This window comes from Neodiprion lecontei, chromosome 1, assembly GCF_021901455.1.
Source record: "Neodiprion lecontei isolate iyNeoLeco1 chromosome 1, iyNeoLeco1.1, whole genome shotgun sequence".
NCBI classification, from domain to species: domain Eukaryota; kingdom Metazoa; phylum Arthropoda; class Insecta; order Hymenoptera; family Diprionidae; genus Neodiprion; species Neodiprion lecontei.
In genome coordinates, this window is record NC_060260.1 from 40,597,487 (window position 1) to 40,625,415 (window position 27,929).

Consider the following 27,929-nt stretch of genomic DNA (forward strand, 5'->3'; position numbering starts at 1 on the left):
GGCGTGGAATGCCCCGTATATACAGCCGTCCATGCACGTGGTATCGGGAAATTCAATTGACCGGCGTTAGACGAGCCGTGCGTAATTAGTCAATGGAAAATTAACGACGCCTAGCAGCTATGTGTGCTCCTACCCTTGTCTGGAATCATACCGCTCGAATAATCAAGTCAGCCGTCGGCTGTCAATTGAGATTAGACACAACAGCTGTATCCTATAATACAGGCCATTATTCTGTCATAACTTTACACGCGATTTCCCAGAATCGATAAAAATAGTCTGTTACGGTTGTTTGGAAAAGTTTCTCTAGGAAGAACTTGAATTTCGCAGATTGAACAACGTTTTACTAATTTTACCAAATTATTTCATCCAGCGATCCCAAGGAAATAACGTTATACGAGTCATTCCGTAATGAAATAATTTTACAACATCCAAAAAAATCCGAAAGATGGGAATGAATTATTCGGAAATATTTTCTGGCATCAAATGAAACTAAATTACTTAGAGAAACCAACGAATATCAAGGTCAATGATATTTTCTCTCAGTGCAAAACTGAATGTCACTGAATTTATGAAGTTCAATATGTGACCTTTCTGTTTTGTCCGACAAATTCAGGGAATCGAATTTCACACTTTTTGCTTTTCCTGAGCGACGAAATCGCGTCAATGTGGGTTTAAATTGATGAAAAAATATGGGACTCAGGTATAAAATAGTCTATAAACATTGTGACAAACTAGACGCTGCAGAATAGATAGAGCAGGTTCGTGAGCTTACGAAGTGAACAAACAAGTAGTAAAATTAAAAGATTAGGAAAAATGTTACACGGGCAATACATGTTCACAGTTTAAAGTCTGAAACAAGACTGCTTGTACAATGATGTTGGTTGACGCAGCGTTGTAACAATATTTTGAATAAATTGAATTACTCTATCGTCCATTGTATACTGTACCTGCTGTATTCAGTATTCTGGTTACTTTTTATTTTGTCTCATGAAACATGGATAATATAGAAGGCAGAACATGGCGTACCGTACGTGATATGGAAGCTCGTGCGAGATCATCGAACGCGTGACAAAGTGACGACTACGTGAGATTTTCTCGAGGCTGCGCCCTTCTCCAGGACTCATGTATACGCTTGGATTATACAGGTGAAGCGAAGTCTAGGTACCCACTCGAGTCGGAGGACGTCGCGTAGCATGGGGATCGTGGAAATGAGAATCGTCGTCTGACTCATTACATCAATCGGTAAAGGACCCTGCAGAATCCTTATGGAAATTGGCTTCCGTTCGAATTGACTATAGTAGATGTGTTCCCGGTGAAAAGTTCTCATGGACACAAGTCCCAAAAATCACTAATTTCCGAGATACAGGCGTGGGAAGGAGGGTGTGTGGATTTTTTGACATGTATGGATTACACGATTCTTACAAATTACAAACCCTTAAGGGGGACTAGAAATCAAATATATTACTTGAAAACTGCACAGCCGATTCGCAGAGACTCCGCAGACGCGTGAAAAACAGGAGAAGTCGATTGTTGCAAGACTCGGAGAATCTCGTTCTTCACGCGAAATCTGACGTTGCAAGTCCTTCCGGTAGACTAGCGAGTTCGTGAATGGAATCAATCACAGTTTCCTGCCTATCTTGGAGAATCAACCGTGCAGTTTTTCGAGTGATTTGTTTGATTTCGAGTCCCCTTGATGCTTTATAATTTATGGAAATCGCGAAATCCATAGATATTAAAAAATCTGGACACCTTTCTTCCGAAGCTTTCATTTTGGAAACGAGTCATTTTTCGGACTTGTGTCCATGAAAATTATTGATCGGGAGAATATGTACTACAGCATATTGAAAATCCAGCAAATTTGATCGGGAGCCAACTTCCATAAGGATTCTGTGGGGTCTTTTCCTTCACACATGCTGGCGCGTATTACGATAGAATCACGAGGCGCTGACAAAAATTGGTTTCTTTAAAGGATGCATTATGACTTCCGATCGCGTCAATTCAACACCCCAACATGGGTATCGTTTTAAATAGACTGAGTCAATCTCCCAAACGACCCGTGACTACAAATGGCTTCTTCACCCCAGACAATGAGGCCTTGCAGGCGTATCGAACAAAGTAATACATACCTATAGAGAATGGGTGAAAATAAACAGATACACGGTTGGATACTATTATATTTGAACGAAATTTTCAGACGAAGGAATTGAGGAAAGATATTCGGCCCAAATTTATGTGAAAGCGATGAATCCGTAAGCATTATTAGTGACGAGATATTGAAATGCGGTAATCCGTGGCCGGATCCTCTGGTATAACCGCGAAACGAAAACACATCAATTATTGTCACGAGATGCGATTCCCATTCCGTCGAGCTGAACGAACTTGGCAAGAAAACGTTCTTCTTCTCCCGAAGCTCATTACGACGAGATATGAAGGGTAGATTCCGTCGCAATGATTCACCCGCGCGATCTGTACCAGCCATCCCATCGCCCACACCATTCATACGTCGCGTGAGTAACTTTGTTACGACTTCACCTCGGTGGGCCACCCTTGTTATTTGTCAATTCAGCCCGGCGTCCTCTTCGTGACGCTGTTGAGGTTCATCGGACTCTTTTCACCCCAAGACGTCACATTCTAACCAGTCGAACGATTATAAGGGTTGCTTTGACCATAGTGGTGCACGTAAGATATTCGAACGAGTATTGCCGGGGATGATCATCCTTTGGAGCTGAATCCTGAAAGACTGGATGATATAGTACCCATCCCACATAGATTACAGTGTAAGGATTCGCGCACTGGTGTCGCTTGTCGATTTCGTCGAAAGACAACATTGGTGGAAAGCGAAGCCAAACACAAGCCCGGCGCGGCAGCGCCAAACATACGGAAGCCATTCTTTGCTGACCTACGGATGATCGGACAAAGGGAGAGTGCAAATGATACGTACTCGCATCACCCGTCTGGCTCTTCAATTAAGTATCGGCAACCTTTCGACCTTTCTTTTATCCATTTTTTCACATCGTTGTTCTCACAGGGGTTCGCAAACTGTTGTGAAGATTCTTTTGGGGTACCCTGAAGGATGTCGAGGTATCGATGAGGATTAGCCATGGCTTCCACAATAAAGTATCCGGTAATCCTCGTCGCTGCCAGATCAGAACATCATCGCAGGCATCTATTGGATTACTGAAAAACAGACACCAGTTTTTTTTCAGGGATATTCGATCCATGCGACCATGTGTCGTGGATCACAATATTGACAGAAGAATGACATTCTCGCTCCTGATACCCTAGACCCAGACGAATCAATACGAAGGTGTTTCTTGCAACAGCTTGAAGTGCGCCAGTCATTTGGGATAGAAGCGTGACTAAGATGTGCCATTAAATATATTACGAAATAGCGTGCGTGCGGAGATAACGATTGCCGGAGGGTGTAATACAAGGTATAATTCGTTGTGTCACGGCAGGGAACTTGAACTCCTTTTGTCGAGCCAAGGTATACCGAAGCTTCGATTTATCAGATCCAACGTCTCTCTTTGAAACGATTTCGCTCAGCCATGTTGTTCATGAAAATCATACGTTCCTGCGTATTTGAGGATCGGTAATTCGGGCCCCGTGATAAGGGTCTGTGCTACGAAACAGAACGAATCCGTCAGGTCAATTATAGGGCAAAATTGGCAAGCCTCCGACGCGCGTCTTCATCTCTGGCTGGATCGTTTCATTCCCACCACTTCGATCGTTATGCAAGGTACCCGGAATTTTCCGTTCGTTGCAGGGTGTTATACTATTATTGGTACACGTCTCATCGTTACTCGTCTCACGAAGCCGTTCATTCGGCATGGGAATCAGGCTACTGTGCGTTATTATTTTCCAAGATACATGACGAAGCACTTCGGTTCTGTGTGCAGTATCACGTACACAGACGTGGAGCCGTGTGGAGCTTCGACGCGTTGTTCGCTCTGCTGGGGATACCGAATGAAAACGTGCGCGCGTATTATTACAGGTATAATCGAATGGTCTGCTTTCGATGATAATTACAAATCCATAGAGGAATTGCAAATCAATACCAGTTTCAACCAACGCACGCCATGACGCTCCAAGGTATATCACTGCACAGCCTCCTGTTAATGCGCGGTGTCGATTATACGTCGATGCTGGTAGAATCGGACGTGCAGATGTTGCAATCGGTTAGAATATAATGTTGCTTGCACATTTGGGAAGATCGCACGGTGCGCGACCTCAAATCACCCGAAGTAAAAGTCGGAAGCTGATACGGTATGATTTAGTGGCCATCTGATACTTCGTGCAGAATTATGGAAGGGGCGGGGGGGTGTACATCTTGGATGGTTTAAAAGTGTTGCTATTTTTGTGAGTTTTTTTTTTTTAAAGAAAATGAAAACACGTACAGCAATTTGAGTTTCAGGAATTTATTATTTACAGTTTCAAGAACATTTGAGAATTTTTTCCTTTTCTTTAAACAAAAACTCATAAAAATAGTTACGATTTTAGACCGTCCAAACTTACCCCCCCTCAATACGTGCGCGACTTTACGTATGTACAATTTCTCGCGTCTTTGATCACTTGCAGCATGTAGTTCGCAGCTTACACGCTCGTACATTAAGCACCGCCAGTCGTAATCCGTATGCCCGACCAACTTGGGACTCCAATGTCTGCAGTCTTGGAGACGTACGAGCATGCGGCGTTCAGAAAGTGCATTACTAAATATCCATACCTTGGAGTTAGGTCACAGTATAAGCTGGATGGCTTAACCTTTATAAGCCATATAACACTTGCCATAGAACAGTTTCTCTTCTCAGTCTACCCAATATACAATGTATTCACGAAGAGAAAGGATTTTATCGATTTACGACCCCTATTCAGTAATATGGTGAAAAAAATGATTCAACTGATCGACGTTATTTTGCACCAACGTTGCATTATTGTGCCGCACGCAGTGAAATATTTATTTTCAAGTTTCGCTCTCGGTGAAAAACGAAATTCTGTTGCCTGTTTGAAAATTTCTCTCTCTTCGTAGATGCAACGTATGACACCCATAGGCACAAGTTTATTATGCATACACCCGTGGCCTCGTGGGAGCAGAAGTGTCATGTATTATTTAGGTACTTTATTAAATATTTATTACTCCTATTTTCATAATAATTCCATCGAGTATAATCGGCGCAACAGGCGCGGGAGCAATGCTACTTTTCACGCGTGTTAATTTCAGCAATATTATAACATAATCCAGACATTCGCGCTGGAATGAAGATTCCCTCTTGCGCTATTACACGAATTCCCCGTGGGAATGGGAACAATTTAATTGAGGAGTCGGTTGAAAGCATAAATCCGTTAACTGACAATATGGGTGTCGTCATTTGTCATCTTGTCACTTCGTTCGTTCGATCAGTAAATTCAATTTAATAGTATACCTACCGGGATTCCGGGCAGGGTTGCCGAAAAGAACAAAAAAATAATAATAATATTTCATACAAGCCCGCCACTTCGCCTGTCAAATTTTTCGACTCGTAAATCACAATGCCAGTCGATTACCGTACAAAAGATTTCACCCTGCCCACCTTCTCGCCCCTTTCTTCAGCTCTTTTCATTAAAATTGAAAGAATTCGGATTATCTTCTCGAAGATTCCAGAGGATTCTCTTTATAGATACATAATTTCTATGAAACGTCGTTGTCTTTTTGCAAAAATTTCATGCTCATGAATTGAAAAAGTCTCTCTTCGTTCCCGGCAAGTTGGCGCTACGAAAAATCGCATTGAATCGAATCGAATCGGCTAGATTTAGTCCGCGATTTAATCAATAAACGTTAATAAAATTATGCCTTGGAGTAAAGATATAACGTGGTAGATTATTTGTAAGAGCTGAAAGCGCGAAAGATGATATATCGAAAAAACGGAGGCGTCTCAAGGTGACTTGTTCAGTAAGGGAGGAAAAGAATTTCTAATCGCAATATCTCTTACGTAGAAAAGCATTGAGGACTTTGACCGTGAAGATCTCTCCAAGGGATAATAGACTCGGTCACGCGTCCTGCCAGACGTTCGATCGGAATCGTTACCAATGACACCTAAAACCTTACGTGGCAAACGTGATATCAACCCGAAGGAATCCGCAGACGTTTTCTTCGCGATTCGCATTTTTTCGCCTCGGTAATTTCTCAAGGCACGTCCATCACCCTGTTCCCCTGTTCCCTGTTGAACTGTTTCTTTTCTGCAAAGTCGCGGCTCGGTTCTTAATCTGTGATCTTGCAAGTTCTGGAATAATTTTATGTCGCGTAGTTAGTCGTGTTGATTTATTATTCACGTCGGCCTCATTTCGGAGCACCTTATTCGACCTTCGACCCTCCTTCATAGCCAGGTCTACTCCCTCCTTCTCTTCGGCCTTTTACTCTCGGCTCAAATTAACTATGGAAGACTTTTCCAAGCTTCAGCCCTACGTCGTCGAAGAGCAAGGAGAGCGGAGGATGGTAACATAGGTATACAATTTTGGGGGACGTCTCTTCCCAGAGAGTGGATAGGTACATGGTATCTGGCGACAGTCAGACGACGGAGGGTGCGGTTCTTGAGGGGCACGTTTCTTATATACAATTAAAGAACTTTTTGCCGTGAAAGTTTTACTCGGTATCGGATCGTGACTGTCGCTAATTGGCGCGCTGTTTCTCGGTGTCGAATTTTAAACGTATATATATATCCATACCCGTAGCTTCTGATGATGGAGCGGAGGGATCGAAGACGTCGGAAAGTATCAACAGTTTTTAGCAAAGTTAAGCGTAAAACTCTTCTCTTCCCATCACTTTTTTTTTTACACAATCTTTAAGTTTCGTCCTCCAGAAGTATCGATTGCTCAAATCGGGTCTTCTTGAGCAGCGTATTAGCTCGAATACGTTGACGTCAGAAATTGTCCTGTCAAATTCCAACAGTTGGTGCTCCAAACTGTGCTACCCATGAATTAGCACCCTCGTCGGAATGTTAGCTATCATATGTCTAATTAAAGCCGATATAATGTCAACAGATGAAACAATTTGATTTACAGTTGGTAGAAAGATAAAATTGACAACTTAGCCAACGTTCATGGACGTATGTTTGACGTGTAGTCAACTATTGGCTTCACCTACGCCCACTTGGTCAGTCTTCGTTTAGTTGACTTCATTTTATGCCGTAAATAAGTCAAACGTTCATCGACCGTGTACTACTTGGTTAGAGATGGTTCAGAAAAGTGTATACCAGTAAGAAAAAAGCATAGGTTGGGTGCTCCTTTGGGACGTTGACCTACATGGTGTACTGCTTGGGTAGAAATGATTCGGAAAAGTGTATACCAGTAAGAGAAAGCAGAGGTTCGGTGCTCCTTCGGGACGTTGGGCTACATTCTGAGAAAACGTAGGAGGACGGGAGAAGCTAGAGGAACGAAATGACCAATCCTTCAACGTGATTAGCGTACGCGGAGCTCAGACTGTCTCTCCATGGCAAGCACTATGCGCTTCTGTATACGGCTTATCAAGTGCTCGAGCAGGTCGAGAGTCGAGTCGGGGACATCGAGGGTTGTCCGTTCACGAGGAGGAAGCGATTCAAGCCGATGCAGTGTGCAAGGATGGGGAAGTGGAAGGGAAAGGGGAGGAGGAAGAGGATGCCGAATCTCGAGGTGGCACTCGTCCTCGGTACAGGTCGACCTCGTGTCCGAGTATCAGTTGTTGCCATGACGACACGCCCAGGGCACCCTTGTCGCTCAGGGGTTCCCAACTCAAAATCGGAGCGGCTTCCAACCCTCGAAGTCCTCCCTCCGGGACGTCGAGCCGCCTCGCGTCGGGGGATTTCGAATGGAAAACGGATGAATTATTAATATTGTTTTTCAATCGTAGTGTATATCGTACGCCTGTACAACTTCCCACCTTTGAATAATATTTCCATCGCCACCCTGCAGGTCGTCGCGGTTGCGAAGAAGGTCGAGTCAACCCCGAGACACGGGCTCTTTGCTACCGGGGCATTGTCAAGCATTTTAAGGATTTGCGGAGTGTACAATCCGAGGCAAAAGTTGGCCGGAGGATAAACGTGACTTGGAAAGTGAGACCGAAGGCGATCAAGTTAAATCTACAATCAAAAGATTCCCTGTGACGGAATCAAAAATTTTTAAACGGTAAACTTTCACTGTAGACAGTTTATCGTATCAAGAGCATCAGAGAAATCGCATTGTCGTATTATTTTTTCACTGTCAAATCCATGCGGTTCGTCCGATTCTACTGAAAAATAACTCATTTTCACTTATACGCAACTTGATTAGCTTCAGTGTGACTTTTTACACTTTTTTCCCTGTCACTTTTAAGCTTCGACACTTCTTTTACCTGACTATACATCCTTACTTTTGTACCTACGTATACCTGCCACTCGGTCAGGAGATTCAACGGAAGTTCTCCCCACCTCCAACCGCTATACACTTGGAATATAATTCAAGAATCTACCGCGTGACGCACGCGAAAAATAAATTTGTTCGACTGTTCCCAGAAAGTTCATAAAGAAATTTTCAGAGTTTATATTGAAAAAAGTTTGTCATAATCATTTTACAATTTATTCTCGATCCCTGATCTCGGCGGCAAAGCTTATAAACAATTTCCTGAATCATCTCCCCCTCTCTCTCTCTCTCTCTCTCTGTCTCTCTCTCTCTCTCTCTCTCGTTTCTTCTTGGTAATTGTTTTCAAAGATCGTTTCAAGTTATTTTCACCATCGCACAGAATTCGTTGTCATAAGAATTTCTCACGCGTCTTTGACTCTAATCAATGTCTTTCAAAGCGACTGCTTGCAGCCTCTGAAGCGATCATTACTGTTCCGTTAAGGGTCCCTCGAACCAATGGGTCTTACGATTAGAAGAGTACAATACGGTCCTGGTTCATCTTTACGCTGAAAGCACCGTGGCGACGGGACTTTAGGCCTTGTCGTAATTTAGTTACTAGGGAAGATTCAATCAATTTCAAGTTTAATGTACCGCGTAATTGCCGACTGACGGAACGCCGGCATCACCGTTGATCGAATGATCATTGAAAATTCTAGATCAAAGAAGAGTATTTCAAAGCTCTTTCGACCCACTCATTCGGCAAACAAACGTGCCAATTACACTTTTCGTGACGCGAACAATTTTTCATTCGTTCTCCGCTTTACCCCGCCGCTCTTTATTTCGTTGAATGTAGTCAAGTGCCTGTATTTACAGGGTGCAATGCGCTGCAATGGCGGCCACCCCTATCAACTGACTGTAAATATATATAGCGCCAGTGATTTCTGTGTTTTTTAAACAGATATGTAATCCTCTGCGTTGTTATTTGATTTAAATGCCGTTGAATTTAGTTCTACATTTTATCCGGTGACTTTTTGATAAGTCAATTTGCAACGGATCACACAGGTCTGCAAACAAAAAGTAGCACAGATTTTTTATACTATTTCTTATAGATTCTCACTCACTGAAAGGCAAAACAATACTCAAAAAGTTCCATCACGTCAGGTTTTTTCTTCAACTCGTGTTTGTAGCTTCATTTGGAACGAAACTCCCGTTTTATTCGAAATCTGGTATCTTATTCTTGATTCCAAAAACCCTATTCAAAAGTTATTTCTCACTACCATTTAATACGTATCAGAGTGAGACTCGAGAATAAATACAAACGGGGAAACGGAGAATGGAAAGCGAAAGCGTGTTCGGCGGTGTATCAGAGAGAAGAAGAAAAGTTTATTCAGAGGCGAAAAGAACGAACACGGAATGTCGAATGCATTTCATAAAGGAATTGTTTGTCTAATTTCATAAGAAATATCGTTTAGTTCATCGTAATAAAATGGTGGTTTTTTCATTATTGTTATGTTTTTTTTATGCAAATGTCTTGTGTTTTGCAAGAATACTGTACGTGACTGAGGGAAATGGAAGTAATTTTTGGATTCAGCACACTCGAAAACATATTGACCAAAAACGTCCCATGCATTTGGGAAAAAAAAAAAATTCTTTTTGCAGACCTGTGTAATCCGAGTGACGACAGCGATGTGCTGGGAAAAAATAGAAACAAACTTACAACACAGAAACAAACAATTCTTTCGCAGGTTCGACCGAACGATTCTTTTTCCTTTCTCTTGATTCTTGCTTTCATGCTTTGTTCATTTTGCTCTCTTCTCTTTACTCACAGGTAAAAAGCAAAACCTGCAACTAAAACGAGCAAACGACGACGAAAAATTGCAACCATCCGTTCCGCAATCGCGGGGCTATAAAAAAAAAGTCAACATGCTCTCTGAACATTATTATGAAGCAGAAACGACTCGCTAGGTTTTTCTGCAGAGGGAACCGATTGCTGCTCCCTTTGGCTGTAGCAATGCTTGTTTCCTGGGTTGTCTAGGCAGTTCAAAGAAACAAGTTCTTCACAGTGACGTCGTAGTTCTATACAATCCTGTACCCATCTGGATACGTTGCATCTCCATACTGATTAACCGCAGTTGGCTTGGGGTGAAAGAAAAACTGTGATTTAACTTATCGCAGTTTGACGCGCGGGTGGATAAAAATTATTAGCAACAAAAAGAGACGAATTCGAGTCTTTGTCAATTATTTTTATTCCGCATTTCATAAAATATACTCAAGTAGCATGAACTTGTATCGGTTAGTTGCCCTATTTAATAATTCGAAGCACGTTGGATTTAATTTAATTTTAATGAAATTGAACTGCACGAATGCAGTTGTAATAAAAAAGAGTCAAAGATAAAAAGCGTAGTAGTTAAATTCGTCCTGAAACTCGGTACGGAAAGTAAAGGAAAAAAAAAAAAATGCAACAAGATACTGCTCAATTCAACGGGCTAATTAACTCGCCTATATCATGGAAGTTATTTGCGTTGAGCGTGTAAGAATTAATACCCATTTTTTTCCGCTGCATAGCCGGCATTTCGACACACATTCATAGTTTCTGCTTATTATTTCGAGAGCTTTGACAGCCGAGACGCGTAGCAATATTGCTTGAGTCAAAGTGGCCGCGGTACGTAGAATATCCGGAATGGACATAATACCTCCTCAGCACTCGGTGCTTACTATTCAGCACGGTGTGTTCGAAGTGCACCCTGCACATTGCCTGACGAATGAATAAAACGAAAACAATACGGTACTTCCCCTGTTTCGCAAGCATGCGCGTTTCAATGCATTTTGCGGTGGATATACGAAAGCTGTAAAAGCCAGGGTGGCCACGCACCGGAAAAATCTGAAAAACCTCGAAGTGTCAGGGAATTTTTAATTTCGTCGTGGAACAAACTGAAAATGTCACTTTTCTGTCATGGGAATTAGAAAAGATTTGCCGAGTTAACAAGTTTACGTTTTTCCGTCTAGAAAACGCATTGGCTTAAACTGATTTTCTTGCACATCGTATTTTTCTTCAATTCGAATTGAATGTGAACCGAATATAGAGTTAATATGCCGAACGATTTACGTCTTAGTAACTTACTAGAACAGGGAAAATGTCAGGGAAAAACTGGAAATGTCGCGGAATTTTTATCCCAAAAATTTGCGGCCACCCTGGAAAGCGTAATACGGCATTTGCACAAGAGATTGGAGCGTTTGTACGATCGGCGAAAATATGCAAGCGACGACAGGCGATTCGCGGATATTCACCATATCGCTATATGTATTTTCACCGCGGAATTTTATCCGAGTTGAAACTCCGACGAACGAGCGAATTTTTTATTTACGGACAGATTGTTCGTATTCATGCGAGCGCACCTCTTATTCATCAATATTGAAGATTCTTCTCAGATTCGCGGTGCCGCGAGTCTTTTTGCACATGCAGCATGTACGGAGCGCGTGACTTTATTCGCGTGTAGGAGAAAAGGATGTGGCGAAGATCCTTACAGGTACGATTTTTCTTTTTCTTTTACTACAAAGTTATTTCCGAGGGAATGCGCTTTTCATCATTCACTGGGTCTGAGTCTTTCGCACACGAATTGAAATTGAAATCCATCGACAAACTGAATATATTTCATAGAATTCTGTACTCTTCCATCAGCGGTTATCAATTTGCAGAAAATTAACTCAGCTGTCGTCGATTATTGCCGATGAAACGGAAAATAAATAAATAAATAAATGTGAACGATTCATATATTCTCGAGTTTAATTTTCTCAAAGTACCCAACTTGAGTAGGATTCTTTATTCTTCAATTTTCCGTACTCCGATTTCCGCCTGAATTCGAGCCGTCAACCAAGCCTGTGGCAGAATTTTCAGACCCTAGGCGATAAAAATTTTCCAATTACGCGAACGTTGATACGAAATAGCTGCTGAAGGCTCTGAGTAAGAACGGGGAGGAAAAATTATGGATCACATTTCGAGCCTTCTTCGTCTCCAGCCAATTGAACTTTTCGTTCGTTCGAGTCGGGATCGTTCTCTAGTCCTTTGCTCGTGGGAGAAGGGTGGAATAAGGAGGAACGAAGGGGGCGTCGAGGGTTGCCGGGAGATCGATCGATCGTTAGACGCATTTTTTTCCTTCTTCCTGTTTCTCTCTTATCTCTTTCTCTTCGGGCCATCCGCCCCTTATCCTTCTTTCCCGCGATCCTCTTGCCACGGAGGGGTTAGCCAATCGTTTCATTTCGCCACAGAAGGAGAATCGAGTGGGGTGAGTCGCATGGCTCGATTGGAAGGAGTCTTCGGCTTGCTATACCTGCGAATCCACCGTCTCTCGTATAATAAGCCGAGGCGCAAAAGTCTCTTCCAGTGTGCCGTTTCATATTTTATCGATAGCGAAGAAAGGAACAAAAAATCGATTCTCGAAGTATCGACGGTAGCAATTGTCTCTAGGATTCATCGTTATTTAAATAACATACTTAAGATCTTCATCTTACGTATGTACGTTGTATTCAAATCGTATTTCATTGTCGGAACAATTATTGGCCTCTATTTTTTCCTAAAACCGACGCTTAACGTTGCGTTTTATCGCCGTGTGGAAATCGGGAAGCATTTTAGGGATGGAAATCATGAGGTATAACAAGTTACTCATTTCGACGATACCCCTGGGATTCACAAATGTACGGGTTGTACGGTCAGCGAAAAAATGTGACAAAATACAAGTTTAAAATTTTTCAACCGAAGTCAGGCTAGTCACATTTGAGTGGAAAAAGTCCTCGTTATGCGTGATGAAATTTCAATACGTCTCATTATATTCACTACATCATGTTGAATAAAAGTGTCAACGACACAATCATAAAGGCTAAAACAGATTCACATACACATTCACTCTCGCATACAGACAACACATTTACACAAGGTATACAATGTTTACCTTCTTCTTGATACTTACCTCTTGTGTATGAAAAGTTAGTAGTTACAGAATAAACATACAAGACAGACGTACAGAATTTCTCTCACTATATGTACAAACTGTTCTCTAATTTATTTAACTATTTCCTCTCCTAATAAAGTAATTCAGGCAACTACAGATAATTTGCAACACTTTAGAGGAACTCCGCTGTTTGTTTATTTTTTTACAGATAAATCTGTGTATATTGCTTGTCTGATTTTTATAAAAAATATCTCATGTTTTTCGTAAATGAATTCTCCACAAACCGTCTGGGATTGATTTGGCGTAAAAATTATTCATCTTGTAACTGTTATTGTTATTGTATCGTACTTATCTAATTTTTTATCAATGGACCAGCTTGAAGAAACAAAATCTCTCAGAGGTTTCGTCCGGAATTCATTTATGAATAATTATATTTACGTTTCATCAGAATCCGACGAAGTATTTGTACTTACGGCTGAATAAGTGGCGGAATGATGTGATATCTCTGTCTTGTTGAGAAAAAAATTTAGATGGATGAAATTCGGTATTTTATAATCTGCTCTTAGATCACAGGAACTTCAATTACATTGAACTTGATTAGCTTCGTTGGCACATTTTCAATTTGTGTTCTTACATCTATTTGTTTCGACGTATTTTCGATACGACTGAACGTCATTAATTCGAGGCTAAACCGTCCCTTGAACCGAATCATGCGATTATTAAAAATCTATTCAACATATGGCCTTAGTATCGCATTCATTTTTCAACGCGTGTTGTTAATTTCTCTAACATCAATTCTTGAACAACTCACAGATGAAATTTTATTTTAAAGTTTAAATGTCGCAATGCTTAATACGTTTCAAACTATAATAATGAATACTACTTACACTGTCAAGTAAAGATGAACAAAAAAAAAATAAAAGAAATAAATAAATAAATAAAAAATAAAAAAAAAAAACGTGAAAAATAGACTTCTTGAATCGGAGTATGAAATTTTCTGCACGACTCGGAATTGTCCCAAGTGCTTGTGCAATAATCGATGGATCGGTTAATCAAGTTCAAAGAAATAATCGAACATTACTCGATTGAATGGGTAAAAATTAATCGATCAATCGATTTATCTCATTTTTTATAAAACGGTGCATGTGAAGCAAAAATTTTGTAAATTTCAGTATGCAGTCTTTGTAGTGGAAAAGTTTTTGCATAATTTATAGTCTCATTGAAAATATTTTTCCAATTTAAGGTGAAAATATTAATTTATCTTTCACTTATTATATCAAATAGGTAATTAGTAATTAAGACAATGATGATAATCGATACTCTGATCACGTAAATTGATATGGCGTTGCGTCGTTTACGGTAGTAAAAAATAAAAACCGACATAGAGGAATCGATTTAGTCGAGTTTCACCAAAAATTCAGGCTATATTAACACGAATAATTTGTTTTCCCTTTTTCCTTCAATGCTGCAGGTAGATGCGGGCATGGATCGCCGTGCGAACAGCTTTGCTACGAGCTTCACGACGGGATGTACGAGTGCGATTGCAGAGACGGATACATCCTTCACAAAAACGGATACAGCTGCGCAGGTGAGTCCTCGCGTCGTCAATCCGGAGCGGACACGTGTCACGTGGGAATACGTAGTATACAAAAATTATAAGAGAGAAAAACAAATTCAGTCTGAACCTGAATCCATTACCGAAGCGACGTGATTAACGCGCTTGAGAAAATGGGAGAGAAGAAGATGAAGAAGAAAGTAGCGTCAAGCGGATATATTTGTAACATAGACTTTGGTCAAAACTGATTTATCTCCTTTTCCCACCTTTCTTTACTTCGTAAACAATAACGATGATGATAATGATGGAAGAAAATGGCGAGGCAGCCGTTCAAGTTTCTAGATTAAAAAAGAAAAAAACTACGATGGTCTAATGTAAATGGGAATAAAGACTGAAGAGAAAAAGAAGAAGAAAGCCGTATACGTAAGCTTATACAGGCAATCACGAAAATCGAGGAGGGGCTTAAAAATCCCGATCGGCTTAATTCGGGGGTGCTTTTCAATATATACGAAGGGTGGCGAGGGAGAGTTTCACAAGTTTTCGAAGAACATTAGGCGAGTCGTAAAAGGGTCGGGTAAAATGAGGAGAAAAACCCACGTCGGCGGGCAGCGAGCCTGAAATATATTAAAACGGACACGAAATCCGGGTCGACTTCCCCTCTGCCCTTTCCCTTTGCCAGGCAACCGCTCGCCCAAAATCCTTCAAAGCCCACCGACATTCGTCAATCCTTTCTCAAAACCCACGCGTCGATCGCTGCTGCAGCCCCGATGCCGCATTTATAGTCGAATGAAAAGTTTCTCTGCACGCGTCTAGGCAGAACAAATGGTCTACTTTTTCCAAATATCAATTTCATTATTCCTTTTTAAAATACAATACGTTGTTAAAGGCGAGAAATTTCCTCCCCAAATGCTTATCCCGGCAATTCTTTGTACTCTGCACCCTGTTCTACCCTATTGAGCCATTATTTGCGGGTAGGCGCGAATTTCCGGGCAGCAGATTAAAGATTCGGATAGGAAGATACCGCCGGGAATGAGAGCCGTTCAACAAAGGACGCCTTCGCTAATTTCCCTTCGATGGCGAACGAACCGGATTATTATAGTCGACTAAGGGCTGCAGGCGAGGGGTCGGTCTGCCATTTTGTTGTTAAGAAGATGCCGCCTCGAGTGACTTTGCGTATGCAAATGTATGATAATTTAATCGAAAATTGTTTCAAATTTTCAGCCAAACAAATAAAAGTCAGAGAAACGAGACCCGAAACTTGTCAGAACAAATACGAATAAATACGAAGGAAACTCTAAAGCTAATATAGGTCTAATTTTCTCTTTTCTCACCCGCATTATCCGCTGACCCAAAGTAATTAATGCCTCGGTGTACCGGATGTGGAGAGGTTCGAATCAGAGGATTGGCAAGGGTGGCTGCACGCTTGAGCGATGATTTATCAAGGTCATTAGGAGTCGTGATTTAGGGGGAAACGCGTTAGGGTTAAAATGGGAATTTTTGAACTGTGACGTTCAGCGGGTGTGTCGTCCAAATCCGCGAAGGAAGCTTTTGGTGCTGCCTTTGAAAAATTGAATTTTTATTTTACATGCCGAATTGTATTACGGTGATAAATAGCAGCCAGCAATAGTTCAAACGTATTTCAGAAAAATATCTTCTTTAGATTGTTCAAACGTCACGACTTACCGAATAAAAATTCACAAGCAAAGGGACCGAAATTTCCATTTTTAAGGCCGTCTGATTCCACCTGGTGTGAAATTTTGCATATGGTAAAATTCGAAAGAGTTGGACAAAGTATGATAATAGCGCGAAATTACGGAGAAGCGTATATGCGAAATCCTATTCCGTGGCAGAGTGGTGACAAAATGTAAATGAATCCGATTCTCACCCGGTAGTCGATGTTTGCAAAACTCGTTACGAGAGTTCCGGAGAATTCTACACCGTTCTGTCAACGCTTTTAGAAAACCGCGAGCCATCAAACTCGTGCAGAACTTCAAAGATCACCGAAGCCCTGAAAAATTCCAGTTACCGGGAGTTTTCAGAAAAAGGCATGAGCAGTAATAACCGCGATCGTATTGGATATTTTCTCCGGGAACTTGGGTCGACCCAGTTGTAATACATCATCACATTTGCTCCAGCAGCAAACGCCTACGTTATACCTCGAATTAATACGGCTATATCGATTTTCAAGGGCTGACTAAAAGCCCACCTAAATCCTTCCCACACACGCAACCTTTTCGCAAATTTACACAGCGCGCAAATCCCGCCTGAAGTTCGTAGAAGAAATTGTTATTTTGTACCCTCAGGATTTTCTGAAATTAAACTAGTCGGTTATAACAGAGAAAATATGTTCATATTTTTGGAAAGTCATAACTTAACCCACGAACCTCAAATCTGACCCAAAAATACAAAATTCGACGCTCATGGGCTATGTTACGTTCACAGAGACAACACCGGTCAACACAAATTTTGAGTCAGAGTTCTAAATATCGAAGTTTGATTTCTTCTACGTAAATAATGAATGAAGAAATGGTTTCATTAGATAAAGATTGTTTTTGTCGAAACCAAAACGATATTTCGGATTTTAAGAAAAACTGTAACCTATTTTCTTAAAAATTTATTGTCAAGATAACAATTAAACAAATTTCAGTTTAGAATTGAATCACTTTTATTGAAAAATAATAATTAATACTAATTAGCTACAAATGTAAAAAAATTGATAAACAGCTTAAGAATGAATATTTTTCGCACTTTATCAATTTTCGTATGGATTTTCTCGTATTAAACCCCAAACTTAATCTCCCATCACGCTCTCATTATACTACCCCTGATACCGTCGATAACGATAAAGTCCATCACATCACGGTGAAAACGTTTTCCTTTTATTTCTGAATGTAAAAATAACTTCTGCTGATTTCAGCTGATTCTGCATTGCCAACGTAACGTTCGGCTCGTCCGAAACATTAACCGTCTAAAAATCACCACGAACAAGCGTACGACAGTGAAAATGTTTTTGGAATCTTACGTGAGATTTGTCAGAGGAAATGCGTCTTTCGGAAGGACCACGAATCTCCAACGGAGGTCGCGGGAATTCTGCACATGAAATTAGTCGGCCTCGTTCTGAACGGGATAAAACTATCTACAAGTATAGCAGTCTCGTAAATCAACGTGATTCGACTTGACCGATAGACCAAAGCTCCTCGTTATTCGATTAAACGCATCTCTACAGATACGCCTGATCATCGGACAAAGCGGCTGAAATCGATACCCAGCCCGAGTGGCTGTTTGCCTGTTTACTTATGCCCAAAGCTTCGTACACCACCCACGCGTCTATTATTCCTGCAGACGGTGCAGTCTTCATTATCCCAAAACGATCATTATCCTCGCTCCGTGCGGAGCTGAGTTGTACCTCTAACAATGTCCCACACCCGTAAATGTAAGAGGGTTCGGATACGTAACCTCAAAGCTGGTACTAAATAACGATTCGATCCCCGGTTTTCGACCAAATTCAGCAAGACATTTTCCTCTGAATACATATATTCAAGATGCGGTTTTAGATGTACATGCGAAAATCGGTTTCTCGAGACTGACTCAAACACAGCGTTAAAAATTTTGTTCAATTCAAATGGTGGAATATTCGAAGTTTATTTATTGGGATCTCAAAACTCCATCCAACTTCATTTGCCTAAAAATCGGTTTCAAAGTCTTAAACAACTCGATAAACTTTTGAACAAAATGGCAATACGGAAGTATAGTCGAGAAACAGTTATTCATGGAACAAAGTTGGAATTTCATACACAACACGAGAATTTTTCGTCCTCGTTTTACCTTTCATTCATCGATTGAGTGGAGCTTTCCCGTTTTGTGGAAAGAAAAAATCTATCGTTGTGCAAAAGCTGCGTCAAATTCCTCCGGCCTTGACCGCATCCGTGGTGATATTTCGTAAGCTCCGAATATGTATCCGTATACTCGTATATGCTGCGGGTGTGTACGCCCACGCATAGATATAATTTGTGGTAGTTGATGTTGGATGCAGCCACGCCTTTGGACGCGCCTTACGGGCGGCGCACCCTGTGCTTTTTACTCTCGTCTTTCAGCCCTTATTACGTGCCGGCAACCCTTCGAGAATCCCATCTGAATGGATGGATCCGCGGTCTGAATACCGCCGCGATACCTCCTCCCTTACCAAGCTGCACGATTTTATGGCGTATATCTTTTGAGGTGTGTTTGCCGTGCGCCGCCGGTTTTACGCTTTATTCATACAGGCGTAATACCCGCAAAGCGTAATTCCTTCCCAGCGCTTGGATGTCGAAACGACGAATTTCCGGTGCCATGAAATCGCAGCTTTTTCACCTACGTTTTCGTGTAGGTGCACCAACTCCAAATGAACTCAAGCGATTTTCGGACGAGACGGTGCAACTTAATTAGGTGAAAAATTGCCACGCGTTTGACGCATTTTGTTATAAACGCTTCGACACGCGTTCTCGATTCGAAGCTTTTCTTTATCGGTCGTCCCGCTAAACTTGTCGATTAACTGATCGCTTCCTTTTGAGAAGAGAAGGTTCAAAGAAGGAAAGAGAAGTAATCAAGAAAGTATCTTCGGCTGGTTCAGACCCGGAACAGAGGCGAAGACAGCCGCTCGAGGCAACAGCGAGGAAACTTGACCCGTGAAAATCTTTTTTACCGCTACTCGACGACGAGTATTGGATTGTTCGAGATCTTAGTAAGTAAGTAGAGCATCGAAGTTTGAGAATCCGCAAACTTAGAAGCACGGTAAAAGTAAAATACCATAAAGGAAAATAGGTTGGTTTTTTTTTTTTTTTTTTTCTAAATCGTTTTTTACAACGCGAGAACCTTCAAGTAAAATTCTTGAGCATCCGCAGCCTCGATTGTAAAACGATATTCTTTATTATGATCGGAGTAAAAGATAAGAGCGTCGGAACGACGGTCGGGTTGTTGCCCGACGATGAGAAGCCGGAGAATTTAAAGTCATTCCAAATTAGTGCCGAGACACTGAGCCTTTGTATTCAAGAAAGGGCTGCACCGAGTCGGGCTGAAACTTGTATCGCGGAAACGGCGTCGTAGCATAATTTCGTTTTCCTTAGTGGATGGTTATTAAACAGAGGGCGAAGTTTGTGCTTACAAATTCGAATAAGAAAATAAATAAAAATGCTTTCAAACTTTAATTCATATCGACGAAATTATCTGGTTCCTAGCTATAATTGATTTTGAATTATTAATCAGACAGTAAAATTTGAATAAAAATATTCACATCGAATTGAAAAAGTATCGCACAACCTTTCGGTCGAAAACCTTGTAAACGATATTATTACACCTGCATGTAATAAAATTCTGACAGCTATTTGAATAATATTCGTAAATAGGAACTTACAAAGAATCGCGAATACCGAACATAAAACGGAAGTGAAGTTTGTTTATAACGAACCTTGCAGGAAATAAGGTCGGTACCTTTTTTTTATCGCATGTGCTAAGGATATGCACATAAACACATAAACCTTCGGATTATCCAGCGAGGAAACCGGAAGTTTTCCAAGTAATTTTATTCCGGAACTCTCTCTGTCTCTCTCGCTCTCTCTCTCTGTCTTTTTACCTTGTCGTATCCTCTGTACGCTTTTCCTCTCTTTTTCTCCGTAAATATTATGTCTTCCTCTCTCCTCTTCCTGCTGCTACATATGCATAAAGTTTCTCAGGATTTTCTATCCCGCTGCGCTTCTAGACTTCGAACGATCATCGCCATTACTTATTCTTATTTTAAAGCGTTGCTCAAAATGAAACTTGACATCGTTCGTAATACTTTCTTTAAGACGCATGCACGAGCGATAGAATCTGAATCAAAAGTTATAACTGGGGAAGAAAAAGTTTGAAAAAATTTCCGGCAGTGTTATTTGTGCCAATGATGGTGAAACACAAATAAAACAAGCTTCCTTTTATGTAGTCAATATTAATCTGCGCAAATTCAAACAACACAACCTGAGGTGTACAAGAATTTGAGGAAACGGTTTTTTCAATTGGGATTTTCAAAATTATTCAACTCCGGTGTTTTTGATTTAATTTTAATGATTTTGAGCTTATTTTTTTTTTGTCATAGATATTTCTGGAGATTCCATGAAACGAAAATTCGTAAACAGTTATATTCGTAGTTGATAAAAATATGTTTACGGAGGTATGAGGGTACGACAGATTTTCGTCAACAATTACATTTGTTCTTTACAACTATACTGTAGTGGGAGATTATTTGAATTTTTTTATTGGAAAATTTGCGGGGTCAGCGAGCAAAATCATCTCAAAAACAGTATATATAATGGGATGAAAGATTTCACCAGAATTTTCAGATTTATTTCTCTTACGTAGCAGAGATGCTTGTTTTATCCGAGTTTACGTTCATCGATGCAAAAAAAAAAAAAATACTTTGCTGCAAATTTGTTAAATGCTGTTTTCTATTTTCTAAATTCTTAGTTCAGACTCTACGTCCTATTAATTTTCTATTGGCTCATATTCAGTATTTCGATGAAAGGCATACATACCCGATTTCAAGTCGATTTGAGGAATACATATTTTGATTAACGTTTCTGCAGGAAGTGAAAATTAATAGCAGTATATTCCGTCGAAAAATCGAGGAACGAATCGCACGATTGGCTGCAGGAAACTTGCATAAAGAATGGAAAAGGCTGCGCTAAGTGGGCATTCAAGTATCAGCTAACGCTAAAACCGGGGTTGGCCATTCTGAGAAACGTTATCAAATGTTACCCTATCGCATTACTACGGCTTTCCAGGCAAGCGTTAGCTAACATAGGAAATTCGAAGTGTGTGCTCAAAGCCAACACGCCACCGGCTTGAGAATGATAGAAAAAATTTCTCTAAATGGAGGTGTTAATGACGCATGATTTGCTCAGCAATAATATCCCAGCAAATATATTGTTTATCGCGTGCATTTAAGAAGAAAGAAAATATAAAATGTATTTAATTCGGAATGAATAATGAATTCACGTTTTACCGAACACGTTGATGTGTGTTTAGAATAAATAATAATTAATATTTAATAAAGTAGGAATGAATTGATCAGGATGTGACTATTATACGAACGGATTTTCTGCCATTCCGAGGTAACGAATCAATTTGACAATAAACTTTTGAAAACGCGTTAGCTAAGGTCACTAAGGGTGGGATTTTGAAAAGAATAAAAATTTGGAAAATATGCGTCAGCCAATGCTTGAACGACCCCTTAAATTTTCGGGCAAAGAGTGTGCAGCTGCTGCTTGTCGAGGCTTCGTCTCCCAGAGGCGTGGCGACACACGTCCGTACAACGGGGGTGGGGGTTGAACAAACGTATCGGAGGGTATCATTGTCAAATTTGGTTATAAGACCGAAGGACCGATCCGTCATCATCCCGCGGCGCGACGCTTCAGAAGTCGACGTCTGTCGCGGCCTCGCCCTCCTCTTCCTCCTCCTCCTCCTCCTTGATCGAACAAGACGCTGCCTAGTCTTTGGCGGAAGTGACGATCAAGAGCCTCGAGGAAGCGTCGAGTCACCCCCTTGGTAGGTATACAATTATGTAGACGAAGAAGATGGAGAGGTGGCGAGGCCAATAAATTACCTCCCCAAACGCCACGTTTTTCACGCTCGATTTCATCCCCCGGTGTCACTTTTTTACGCTCCCTCATATTATTGTTGCACTCGTTCATAATTATCGTCGAGTGATAGCCTTCCTTACACTAAATGGACATCCTTCTCTTTCCTCTCCCATAGAATTGTAACAAATGTAGACTAGTGACACGACGTAACGAATATTCGCACTCGCAAAAATCGTGATTCTCACAAATACTTCATATTTTGCTTATAAAAGTTGTGAAAATAATGTTAAATGAGCCAAAACTCATTGGTTCGGTAATCAACTTTTATTACAGAAGTTTGTTTTCTATTTAAAATATTCTTTCATTTACTGAATTCGATTTAATCATTTTAAAATCACACTCTAACCTCAAAATTAATTTGTTTCTGTGAAAAATCTGTCGTTAAATTAGCAAACAAACAATCGGCCTGGTTCGTATCGGCTCTGCAATTTCCGGAATAAGATGCAAACCGCGCTAATGTGCACGTGCAGCTTCTATGGTGTATCTGTCAGTCAATTAAGAGCAGTGGCGCCAGATTTGAAGATGCATATTCGCATTCGCATTCATATTCGCGAATATATCGTGTCCGGCGGTCCTCGAAATATTCTCGAACATTGCTTGCCCTTCAAAAGTACTGGAAAATATCCAAAAATATTCCATACTTAATTTCCTTGAATAACCCGATAATGTCCTGGAGATGTCCTTGAATACGTTACGAATTTTTTACTGGACACCGTGGAATATGGAATATCGATGAGAAACATTCGCATCCGCATTCCCATTCACGAATACTTGAAAATTTCCATTCGTTACTCAAATTTACTCGTTGTGACGTCAGAAGCAACCGGGTGGAAGACACTGCTTGTCCACGAGTCTGCGGATTGCTTCGCGTCCTACGGTGTCACCCTCTTTTTCAACGTCTGACTTCGAAACTCGATACGCATTTACCTGCCTACCTGCCTTATATACTTTGGCTGGCGAAATGCGACCCTCAGGAAACTGCGAACTCTTCCGGCTCGACTCTACACGTCTCGACTTTCTGCGCAAAGAATCGAGGTTACCAACGTTCCGATAGAAGCATTGTGGATTCTCTTTTAAGAGTGGACATAGCGATGTATCGGGTATTCCAGGCCAACTTCACGAACCTGTGATGTCAACATTATCAGTTTGTTAAACACTTTTTTGAGTCACGGTATAGTTCACAAAAATACCAATTTTTTAATTGTTTATTTTTTTGTATGCAATGATATTTGACTTGTAAGCAAACAAAATATTCTTGAGAAGGGTTTGATTTTTTTCCTATTCTCTTTTTTTATTCGCGGTCGGAAAATTTAGGATTCACACCGATATGAGCTGTGATAGAACGTTTCTAAAATAACAAAAGGATCTGCGAATTCATCTTGTCTTTACGAAAAAATTCTTAAATCTGGGATATTTTCGAGAGTTAGAAAAACGTTTTATGATATTAAGTGGTGTCAATTAAACATTTTCCAATAGCTGTAGAAAGTGAAAATTATTCCATCATGGAAACAATTTTAAATAATAGTACCAAAATAAGAAGCTACTGTGAAAATATTTGAATACTCAAAAGTTAAAAAACTGTTCTGAGAAAATTGAAAACTAAAATATTAAGGCTTTCTGAAAGGCCTGGCTGACTACAAAAGTGTCAATCAAATATAAAATGGTAAATGTCTGTATGACGTACATTTCATGCATATAATCGCATGCAAACTTAAATTGTGATCTACATCGTGAATATGAGACTCCATTTTGAGAAGCAAATTGGTAAATAAATTAACACAATTAGTTTAGACCATCTACACACAGAGGGCGCAACAGTTGTCCGTGGTATAAAAAACGTTTCCAATTAGATGAAATCCATTCAATTTGCTCCTCGAGGTCAATTTGAATAGCGGGCTCAAGATGTAAAATCGTCGTATATTTACGTGTAATAAACATCCGCGACGATTCATCCAGTTTCTCATGCACCGAGTCGCGTCGTGCCGTTTTTTCCCGTGGCTGAAGAGGAGCTGCATCTGATGCCGAGGGAGGGAGAAGGAGAAGGAGAAAAAGGAGGTTTCCCGACAGCTACTAGACGCAGTCGGGTGAAGGAGGTGATTAAAAACGGTGACGAGGAGCTAATTACCCGGGAGAGAAGGACCGGAAGGGAGGCGGGAAAAAATACAAGCAGGAATTATGAATGGCACTCTGGTAACAAGCTTCTTCCTCCTTCGCCTGCCGCGACCGCAGGACATAAAAGGCCTCGCGCAAATTGTTAGCGAATGAACAAACAACTCCTCGTATGCACAAGGCACGCCAATTTTCGAATAAAGTTATAAAAGTAGACTTCGTTTTGGTCAAAAGTTTTTAGTACCGATAGCGCTATTCGCAGCGCTGGTATCGTTTGTTGCACTGCATGCGTGGGAAATCCAGCATATCACGTATATTCGGACGAAGATTAATCTTCGCCGATATTTCCCAACTTGAAAACATTTTTTTTTTCACCATTGTTTGGATGATATCCAAGAATTTATAATATGCACGTGTAACACGCTCCATTGAATTGTCGAATCGCCATTAAACCGCTGCCTTCGGTATAGGAGATAGGTTGAAATTCTGGTCTGATACACGCAACAAGTTATTTATCGTGTCCCTGCAACCGGATACGATTTTTGCGGTGAAGGCAACAGACCGAATTCGACACCGAAAAACCGCATGCGACTCCTCTGCAAAAATCCCCATACATATTGCAGGTATCCAGTTAGCAGCGTTGCGTTGCGAATATTAATTCGTTGAATTCACGAACTACGAACAAATTACTTTGCCATTATATATTTGTTTAAACTGAAAATTAAAGTCATAGTCACAGTTGGGAATAATTTTTTATCTCTCTGAATACCGAAGAGCGGGGGAAAGTTACAATTTACCCGGAATTGTAAAGTTGAGTTGTCATTTAATCGCGACGTGTTGAAGTATAGGAAATCACCATCAGATTTTTTTAACTCAACACTGATCAGATTCTTTGCAAAATCAGCCAAGTTGTTTCTGAAATATTTGCAAACATGGGATTTTCTTCCGTTAGACAATAATTCAAAAACGGATAGATCAATTCAAATGGAACTTGGTCCACTGGTTCGGTTTCATTCAACTTAAAATTAGGAATATTTCAATCGAAATCGGATGAGCCATCACTGCAGAGTTTCTTTTTTTTATGAAAATGAACATTGTTTTCAGTTGCAAAAAGAGATAATACCGTGCAGTTGGAGGACTGATTCTTCGAATGATTATTTTTGTTGCCGCCGGTACTGGAAAAACAATGTCAATCTTAGTTTTAAAGTTCAACTGATAATGGGTTTCCACAAAGTTGAATAAGGATGTAAGATGAAAAATTTTATCGCGCAAACAGATTCCAGCCCTGGTTATAATCAAAGGGTTGAGGATACCTGAAGGGAGGAGCGTGAGGGTGGGGTTCGAATTTAACGCTTCTTTGCCAGGACTCGAGGCTGTAATCAGGGAAACAATACGGGAGCGATAACCCGGAGCTAGATACCGTTCCCGTATTACATGCAGGAGAGATGCGGAATCGGAGCGGTAAAAGGAGCGACGGTAATTCCGCCACTTAAAATTTAATAACCGTGTCTGGCAACGGCCGTCCTTTCCTCCTTCTTCCTTCCTCCTTCCTCATCTCACAGCCAGTTGAAATAGAATAATTCCCCTGTACAGTTAGCCCTCCTCTCACGTCTCGCATCGAGCCGCAGTTTGAACCCTTGCTTTGTCTCGGGCGTGGCCAAAATGCCGCTGTTTCCATTCCCCGACGAAGATTAATCGGTCTTAAAACCTACATCGCTGTATCCGGGCCTCGATCTCGCCCAACTTCTTTTTCCTTTTCCCGCAACACCTGGCCGCCGAAATCTTGTCACATTTTTATATTTATAGCGACGTCGTTAGCGAAATTGAATGTCGTGTCGAGAGGACACAGCCTTTCTCCAGATCGAATGGAAACGATATTGAAGCTGTAATAACGTTTGTACACAGTAAAGAACGAATCGCTCCCTCTTCTCGATATCGATTCGCGTTAAAAATCGTGGAAATCGCTTAAAAACAAGATGCGGAAGATCAACGAAGCAAGAAAAATTCAGAGATGAATTGGATTCTAATAGAAATCTGATCGGATGTCAGTTAAACGAAGCTGAACCAATCGATCGACTCTTGTCTAAATCGGTTCATCCGTTTTCGATTTGTTGCAGGGCAGAAAAGACAATTTTGTAAATAACTCAGAAATAGCTTTGACCGATTTCCCGATTTCGCACAAAATTTGATCAGCCTACAAAAAACTGCATCGATTGAGAATAAAATCATTGTTTCGTCGAAATTGTCTACAAAAAACTCAATCCCTTCATTTTTGGGGTCAAATTATAATAACTTCTTAAAACCGAAATTTTGCTTTCTACGATAATGTGCTTGTGCAATGACAGAAATTTTCATCTAATATTATACGTAGTGATCTGCTGGTATTCAATAAAGTTGACCGTAATTCACTGAATAGTTCATTGAAAATTGGATCCCTTATCCAACGGAACTTCGCATCGATTTTCATCCTCGCAAAGCAGCACGTCACACCCGAAATAAAAATGACGTACATCTTTCATTTCCGGCGCAAGTGTCTGCAAAGCGTAATCCTTGGAAGTAATTCGTTTCTCTGAACCTCTTGTTCCAGAGCTGAACTCGACGTCACCCTCGATGGGTGACCTGGGCGAGTTCATCGAGGACGCGGAGAGTGACGAGCTGAGTCCTGACCCTGAGGACGAGGACGCGGTCGAGGACATCCTGTACATGAGGGGAGCGTCCTTCGTGATCCACCTGGACCCAGGACCCGAGGTCGGCTCGTCGTCTCCCCCGATTTCCCCGAACGATTCGAGCCCAGATGCCAGGGAAGATACCAACGAGATTCCAAATCACATTATCGACCCTTCGCCAACATCCCAGGTGAGTTTGAAATCCGCAAATTCTTTCGAACCGTAAATAAACGAATTTTTCACCAACGTCACGAATTTTCCAACCCTCTGAATGAAACCGCGTTATAGCGGCCGATGGATTGTTGGGGCGAAAATTAATTTGCAAACCCCCTGCGTGCAGAAATGGACATAGGCAATATTAGCTCGGTGGATGAGTTTACTCGTTGACTGGAAGTGTTCCACTTGTAGAGTGTAGAGAGAGAGAGGGAGAGAGTGAGTGAGTGAGTTGACAGAATTTCGTGCTTTCAGTTGATTATGGTGGATCCCTTATAATAATTTCACCGTGGGTATTTATATAGAGCAGAACACGTGCCTACTACAGGGAACGTGCCTACCACTTCACGTTGTGTTTGTGTGCTTTTGTTTTTGTATTATTTTTGGGGACCGTTGTTTCGTTTACACTCATATCCCCGCTACTCTAGGAAATCAAACATTAATATTTTTCATTTCGTATGCTGAC

The 27,929-nt window shown here is 40.9% G+C and overlaps 1 protein-coding gene across 2 annotated transcripts in view; it reads left to right on the forward strand.

Annotated features, from left to right (window-relative positions):
* LOC107224901 (pikachurin) overlaps positions 1-27,929 on the forward strand; it is an 82,269-nt gene that overhangs the window by 7,767 nt on the left and 46,573 nt on the right. For both annotated transcript variants that reach the window (XM_046729851.1, XM_046729852.1), the window contains exons 3-4: positions 14,743-14,859; positions 27,172-27,440. In XM_046729851.1, the coding sequence (XP_046585807.1) occupies positions 14,743-14,859; positions 27,172-27,440 (386 nt within the window). The remainder of the gene's footprint in view (positions 1-14,742; positions 14,860-27,171; positions 27,441-27,929) is intronic.